This window comes from Sciurus vulgaris, assembly GCF_902686455.1.
Source record: "Sciurus vulgaris genome assembly, chromosome: 3".
In the NCBI taxonomy this organism is placed as follows: Eukaryota; Metazoa; Chordata; class Mammalia; order Rodentia; family Sciuridae; genus Sciurus; species Sciurus vulgaris.
The window spans coordinates 66,675,442-66,683,569 of record NC_136463.1 but is presented as its reverse complement, the minus strand read 5'-3'; the positions used below and the strand labels follow the sequence as shown (position 1 = coordinate 66,683,569).

Genomic DNA, 8,128 nt, shown 5'->3' with positions numbered 1-8,128 from the left:
AACCCTATTGCCAGTTTTTGAAGTTGTTTAGTTGCTTCTCAGTATTTGTTACCAGAAATTGAGAGTCACTGTGGAGTGTCATGATTTCTCTGTATACAGCAGGATATGATGAGGCAGAGGCAGATAGCGCTTAGGGAAGTGCAAGGTGAGGGAAAGGCATGAGAAAGTGAGATTCACTCTGGAGAAAAAGGCAGGCAGATTGGCTAGGGACCAAAACACCTGGAAATTATTAAGCTTTCACCTTTTGTTAGGATAAGGGTTAGGAAGTTGCAGTGGCCTGAAACCTTGGCCATGACTCTTTGTGCCCAACATTTTGGGTTAACTGCTGCCCATTCAGGAGAGGTCCTCTACCTGCACTGTATGAAAATTGAGGGTATTTACTGTGTACCTGGGTCACTTTGCCCTTTCTGGCCTAGTGTTGCTGGCAGAAGATTGTATTAATAGTCAACTAACACTTGGAGTGTCTTGTGAACACGTGTGACCTTGGGAACATGATGCATGCCATAAAATCTATGGGACACAGTGCTGTGCCTCTTTCTGGAATTTGGAGAAGACTAGCACCTCTGGGTCAATGACCAGTCAGCTACTCCCCTCTCTCATTTCTTTCCTTTCTCATTTCTTCTCATTGCTAGCTAACTACCTCCACTAACATATACTTTGTTATTCAGAGATGTCTTTGTTTTGTTTTATCCTACTTAGAATTCTTTCTTTAGTTCCTTAGTCCCTTGTTCTTTTGTTGCAGCTTATACTAAAAGATTTTTCAGTTTTATTTCCAAAAACTTTATTGAGGCATAATTGATTTTTGATAAATGCACACATTAAAGTTGTATCCTGAGGAACCATCAACATGACTAAGGTCATGAATGTGCACATCACCCCTTTTCGTCCCCTCCCTGTCCCCAGGCAACTGCTGATCTGCTTCCTCTCACTCAGAATAGTTTGCATTTTCTGGATTTTTAAAAATTTTTTCTTTTGGTATTGGGGATTGAACCCAGGGGTGCTTTACCATGTAGCTACATTCCTTGTGCTTTTTCTTTCTTTCTTTTCTTTTTTCTTTTTTTTTTTAAATTTGAGGTAGGATCTTGGGAAGTTGCTTAGGGCCTCACTAATTTGCTGAGGCTGACCATGAACTTGCAATCCTCCTGCTTCAGCCTCCTGAATCATTGGGATTTCAGGTGTGCACCAGATTTTATTTAAATAGAATCATACATGTATATTTTTGTCCAGCTTCCCTTGGCATTTTTTTAGTTTCCTCCATGTTGCATTATCAGTAGTTTCTTCTTTTTAGTGCTAAGCATTTCTTTGTATGCATATTCTAACATTTGTGTATCTATTCACCTATCTATTTATGTGGTATATATATGCAGATTTTAGCCATCTTCAAAACAGTTGCCAAGAACGTTACTGTATTAGTCTTGCAGCAGACACCTGTGGTTCTCTTGGGTGATGTCTATGAATGGAACATGTGGATCCTGTAAAATTACTGAGCTGTTTGCCAAAGTGGCCACTACTTTATATTCTTACCACAGGGTAGAAAGTACCAGCTGCTTCACATTTTCACCAACACTCATGTATGATCAGTATTTCTTTAAATATATCATATAATATAACTTTATTACTGGAATCCTACACCACAGGCCTAACTCCATGGATCTGAACAAACCAGGTCTGGCCACTCAAGCACCAAATAGAAAAGGTAATGGTGAAAGCAGAAAAAGAACTTTTAATTAATATGGCCATATTGGGAAGTCAAAGTGAGATCCATCCTGTCCTATCTGCCAATTCCAGATGCTGAACATGATGTCATGTTTCAGAGAATTAGGGGACAAGAGGACTAGGGGTATAGTAGTGGGGTCAGAGGGCACTCAGAGGTGGGGAGATTTTTACTCCTGAGCACATTGCTGCCTGCCCATTCCCTACTCTACCCCTGCCTTTGCTCACACACACGTACAGGATGGCTACACCAGAGAACAGAAAAGGAAAAAAGTTTATTGAAAACTATATACAGTTGGTCCAGCTCCTACCACAGGCTACAATCTGGGCCAGTCCCTCCCGTACCTTAGGCAGTGTCTCGGCCCCAGATGGAAGAAGCTGGGGCTAAGGCCAGGGCCCAGACCCACTGTGGATCATAGAGAATTACAACTCTAAATGGCCTGGAGTTGGCAGGTAGGGGACAGAGAATGGATCCCTGCCCTGTCCTAGTCACAGCCTGGAGTAGGGGATACTATTCTGAAACTTGGGCCCAAGTGGGCCAAGTTAAACTGTCTGGGAGTCCTGTCTGCTCCTCTTGTAGGAGGCCCTTCTGGACATGGAGGTAAACAGCCTCACTACTACCCATTCCCATGTACCAGACCCCATGGGCTTCAAGGGCTTGGCCTCGGGGACACTAGTCACCCTTCCTCCCAACATTGACTTGGGGTCCAGGGTTCCTGGAGCACTCCCCATGTAGAGGACCTAGACTTGACAGGTGATGCTGGATAGTCACAGCTCAGGACCTCCTGGACTAAGGGGCAGTTTGGGGGATCAGGGTGTCCCACTGTAGGAATAGTCTGCTTTATTGTGCATCACCAGCCGGTCATCCACGAAGTAGAAGCTGTCAGACTGTGTCTCATATGGGTGACGAATCATCTCGCTGACTGTAAGAGAGGCCCAGCCAAGGCAAAAGGTCAGAAGCCTGAGCCACACCACTGCAGGGGCTTCAGGACGCGGGGGACAGGGATAGCGGAACCACCTCAGGGAGTTCCTCAATCTTTTTGAGCCCGTTTCCCTATAGGTGACATGGGTATAATGCAAGACACAAAAGTGACCCAGGATGGGAGTCAGGTCCACAAGCACCCCTCCCCTTGCCAGCTTAGTCCCCAAATAGCCCCACTCGCCCTGCTCCCACCCCTGTGCCCACGCACTCAGCTCCTCAGAGAGAGGGGGGAAGTCGTAGATGTGCTCGCATGTGTTCTTGCTGCTGGGGATGCAGAAGCCAAAGTGGAAGTCAAAGCTTTTGAGTAGCTGGTTGCGGAAGTAGTGCCTCTCAATCATTCGGAAGTTGTTGACTGGCTTGTCTCCCACTGTGAACTCCACCCTGTGCAAGAGAAGGGGGCAGGGCTGAGTCTGGCCTTGGTGACAGCCAGCCAGGTGGACAGACTCTGGACAGAGCACCCCTGAGGGGGGCTCGGTAAGAACTCAGAAAGGGCTGCTCCCCTTTACTCCCTCACCCCTAGCCCTCCCCAGCCCAGTGACTCACGTGGCTCCCACCTGCCTCAGGCGGAGGAAGGCAGGCGTGAACTGGTAGCGGACAAAGCGTCCAGCATTGGGATCCAGGTCCCGCCGATTGATGGGCAACCGCTCTGCAATGTACCCAAGTTAGCCTTAGTGGGCTTCCAGCTGGGGCCCTTACCCACCCAGGGTTCCACTCCTGGTCCGAGTCTATCTGAATCTTAAATAACTACCCCACAGATTCTGATGGATACTTAGGGTTCAGGATTTGGGCCAAATGGTGTCACCTAGGGGTTCTACATCAGGAAGTCACCAATTTCCATGGAGGTTCCCAGAGCCACAGGATGCACACAGGCATGGGACCTTTGGGACTGCAGTCCCAAAGGAGGCCTGCAGAGGGCAGGCTTGCAGGAAACTAAAGGGGCAGGACTGTCCTCCTAAGATGTCCACCCCTAGAATGAGATGGAAGGAAAATAAGAGACCTCGCTGCCTGAATACTCCTGAAAATGCTGGGGTCTGAGCCCCAGTTCTGCTCTGTTTCTCCTGTGGTCCGAAAAGTCCCTGGACAGCCCAATCTAAACACTTTCCCTTCTCCTCTCTGTCAGTGGCCCACCCAGTTGGCTCACCTGAGGCGGGGGGCTTCTTGATTTCAAAGAGGACAGTGCCTGAGTCCATGTCCCGGATCTTGAACCTGACAAAGTCGATCTTGTAGATATTCTCCTCAGGGGAGCACAGGTAGTCTAGGAGAGACAGGGAGCTGAGCAAGGAAGGGACCCAAAAGTCCTTGTTTCCAGTTCAGCTTTTATGGGATCATGGCCTTGCTACTGCTTTCTCTGATCCTTATGGTCACTGCACTCCAGAAGGAGTGAATTAAGTCCCTGTTCTGGGGGAGGCCGCAGAGTGTAGAGGATGTAATTCTGCCATGGGGATTTAATAGTGGATGAACAGCCCCTTGAGAGTAGCCTCTAGGAGTCAGGCAAGGGCAGAGCAGAGTGGAGGATAAAGCCACCTCCCTCCATACTCTGCCCCCCACCCTGGAGTTTAGGACCTTTACTCCAGCCTCTGTTCTGCCAGGCTGGCTGGCTGCCTTTGGGCCACAAAGGTCTCCAGATTGGTAGGATCCTCTTGCATACATCCCTGCCTTTGGAAACCTCACTCCAAAGAAGGTGACGAAGCTCTGCCTTGGGAAAGATACAGTCCTTCCCTGGAAGGTGGTCCCACTCTCACTCTGTGGCTGCCCTTAGCATAACATCTAGAAGTGTCAGGCAAGGCTGATCTTGAGGTGACTTCCTCTGAGATGGGTACAGCTGGGGCAGGTACAAAACCCCTTCCCTGTTTCTCCTCACCCCCAACCCCCCTCCCCCATAAGCAGCTTATGCAAGCCCAGTTCCCTTAAGCAGCTTAGCCAAAGCTCTGCTGATCCAGTCCAGAGCCTAGGATATTTTGGGGAAGGGCCCAACTTTCCTCCCATCCTCTGTTGATCTCCAAATGGAAGGAAGTCTTTAGCAAACAGAGGGACCCCCTTAGAGGTCATCTATCTAGCCTTGGCCCTGAGCCATCCCCACAGAGAAAGTACTCCCTGGTTCCCAGAGAATATAGTTTAAGCTAGGAAGAGGATGGGACAGGTGCATCAGGGGTGTGCAAGAAAGGAAGGAGTCCTCAGGCCCAGAAGGGACACTCAAGCCCTGCCTGAGGAAGCTCAGCAATCTACAGAGCCTTATCTAATCTGCATTGTCCTTGCAGTAGATACACAAGTGCTCAAGAAGGCCCTGGAAATAAACAGGAAGGGGCAAAGAGGTGCAGGCTGGTGCTGTCAGCCTGCATAGACCACATCCTCCCCTGGTGGCCTATAGAGGCCTAGAATTCACCCTCCAAGATCCTAGGCCACCTCCTATTACTCTGTGGTAGGAAGAGGAAGTGAATATAAAGTCATTCTCTCTTCCTCAGGTTTGTCTCTTCCCCATGCCTGGGGTAGCCCCCTCCAGAAAGTCCTTTTGGCTGTCCTCTGGCACCTAGGGACCCATTAGGAACTACCTAAAGCTTAGGGAGGGCCCTGAGCCTTTACGTGTTACGATGGCCCAAAATGTTGAGGAAGGAAGGAAACTGGAAGTGGGAAGCTTTTCCCTCACCCCGTACATACCTTATTTTCACAGAAAGTAACAACTAGTCCAAAGATACAGAAAGGTGCAGAGCATAGGGTGAGGAAGGGAACAGGACCCTAATTGTGACTCCCTGCAAGTTCCCCACTTCCTTCCCCCATTCCCAACTTTGGAAGCCTCTCCTCTCTTTGGGAACAATTTTGTTTTATTTTTGTTTTTGCTTTTTGCAGTCTGACCCCAGCCCTTCAGTCTTAGGAGGAAGTGAGGACAGGGGATGCAGATGGCTCAGAATACCAACCACAACCACTCCCTCCCTTCTGCCAGGGAAGCTGAAGCGTAGGGCCCAGGGTTGGGCCAGAGTGAGGGACAGAGTGGCTGAGGGCTCAGAACACAACTGTCCCTTCCTCTCAGCCACAAATAGCTTCCTAAGCTGGATTCAGAGCCCAGTAATCCAGGAACAGCAAACCTCAGATCCATGTGATTAGGGTCAGAAGACCCAGGCAAGGAGTGCCAGGGTAGAGAGCCCTGGTTCCCAGCTCTCAAATCCTGCACAGGAAAGAGCTCCAACACAGCCCCTACCCCTCTTCATTCCCCATAGATGCCTCATCTCTAAGGGTTATGAATTTCCTTCAAGTTAGGAAACACATGTTGTAACTTCACCTGGAAGCCTCCTTTGGTTGCAAAGTAAACTCCCCAAATTATCCAGGACTCAAACAGGTCAGTCTAATGTTCATCCCCAGAGCTATCTGAATCCAAAATGCTGCTGTTGCAAACTGCAGCCCAACTGACTCCAACATCCGCTTGGTTCACCAATGCCTGCTTATGCAAGGACGCTTAGCCATTTGGGGGTGCAGCCAAGAATGGCTGCTGCCTAGCTCAGAAAAGGAAAGAGACCCCAGGGACGCAGATGCACAGGCTCTGGCTTGCCATTATGGTCCTCTCCACAGTTTCATCTAGGAGCCCTGGGTTATCCCCATCCTAATGTAGGGAAGACCTAAGGGTGCTCTCACAAAGTGAGCCAGGGCAGGTCACTGGGTAAACGAAGCCAAGGTGAAGGCCACTGTCTCACTAAATTCTTCAAGGCTAGTCAAGCCTCTGCCATGAAGTTTCCGGAGTCTTTGTTCCCTATCTATGGTGACCCTTGCCTCTGCCCTGAATACCCAGTTGTGTGCCTCCAGGCAGCAGCCCTGTGAGGACCCCCCTCCCATAATACTAATAAAAGAACCCTATTTACAGAGCATGCATAACATGCCACTGTAGAAAATCAGAGGACTTATTTTATTTTCACAATAACCTTATGAGGGAGGTGTCATCCCCATTTTACAGATGAAGATACATGCTCAGAGAAATGAAGTTACATGTCCAAGGTCACACAGCCCATCAGGAGGCAACGTTGAGACCCTCAACCCAGGCAGTCAAGTCCAGAAACTCACAAACAGTGGAGACCAGGCTTCTTTTGATGTCAGAGCCCCTGAGGAGCATAGGACCCAGCCTAGATTTGAGGGGGTAAAAAGGACAGGGCCCTTGGCCAACACACTGAAGCTTCCTGCTCAGTTCCTTTCCAGGGTAATGAAATGGCCCCAGACCACCTGGGTGACGCAGGGTGAGGGCATAAATGGTCAGGGAGACTTGAGGGTCTTAAGCTTCCTAATTAATTCAGTCTCCACCTAGTCTCCAGGGTGGGGGCTCAGCTCCCCTTCTCATTAGTGCACACAGGCCCAAAATGGTTCTGAAGATTCCACAGGGAAAGGGTTAGAGTTGCAGTTGCTGCCCCACCTCCACTATGGGAAAAGGGTCCCTCAAAAAGGAAGGAGTGGGGTGGAAATAAACCTCTACAAGAAGAGGGGTGCACAGGTAGATCAAGGGAATCGAGGGAAAGGGGGCTTAAAGATCCCAGACTTGGAAGAAGAAGGGAGAGGAGTTAAGAGTAGGGGACACGGAGACCGGGAACGGGTGGGGGAGGGGTAGCAGGGGGAGGAGGGGCAGGGGGCGGGAGCCCAGGCTCCACGCGCCGTGCGGGCCCCCTCCCGCCCGCGGGCGGCGCTCCCTCGCCGGTGCTCACCGCCGGTGATGCGCTGCAGCCCCAGCACGTCCTCCGGCCCGATGGGCTGCTTTCCCTGCAGCGGCCCCGGCCTGGGCCCCGGGCCTGCCTCCGGCTCCGACTCAGACCCAGATTCGGATTCCGCCTGCGGCTCCGGCGTGGGTTCCACGCTCGTGCCCGAAGCCCCTGGAGCGGGCTCCGTTCCCGTTCCGTCCCCACCGCCGCCCTTCTTCACCTTCATGGCCTCGCGGGGCCAAGGATAGCCTGCTGCCGCCGCCACTGCCTGCCTGCGCCGCGGGAGCCTGGGGAAGGGGGAGCGTCCGCAGCCCCGCCCCCGGCCTGGCCCCAGGTGCCGTCCCGCCCCCAGCCCCGCCCCCAGGGTGGGTCCCCGCTCTGACCCCGCCCTCCGCCTGTCCACTCGGGCTGAAAAGCTGAGGGCCCAGGTCCAGGGTGCAGAGAGCTTATACACTTTTCCTTGGTGGTTGGATACTTTTCCGTAACATAAGAGGTCCTGCCTAACTCCTTTTTACTCACTGGATTTGAGTCTCAGGGTTTTGCGTGGAATCCTCTTGCCCTGATGTCTTCTCTTCCTTTTAGTCTCTGCTCAAGCCTCAACTGTTCAAAGGCCCTTCATTACACCCACCCGGTCTAAAATACTTATCTCCAGTCTCTGATTAACTTTTTGTCCTAATGCATTACGTGAAATTATTTTTGTTTGTTCACTGACTCTTCCCCATGAAAGATCAACTGTGAAAAATCCTATCGACTTTGTTCTCTG

The 8,128-nt window shown here is 50.9% G+C and overlaps 1 protein-coding gene across 1 annotated transcript; it reads right to left on the bottom strand.

Moving 5' to 3' along the window:
• Positions 1 to 1,968: 1,968 nt before the first annotated feature.
• On the bottom strand, positions 1,969 to 7,654 carry UNC119 (unc-119 lipid binding chaperone). The gene is made up of 5 exons (XM_079133714.1): positions 7,372 to 7,654; positions 3,837 to 3,950; positions 3,239 to 3,341; positions 2,904 to 3,076; positions 1,969 to 2,636 (listed from the first exon to the last, which is right to left on the bottom strand). The coding sequence occupies exons 1-5, from the start codon at positions 7,589 to 7,591 to the stop codon at positions 2,524 to 2,526; spliced, it is 723 nt and encodes a 240-aa protein (XP_078989840.1). The 5' UTR covers positions 7,592 to 7,654; the 3' UTR covers positions 1,969 to 2,523.
• Between the last annotated feature and the right edge of the window lie 474 nt (positions 7,655 to 8,128).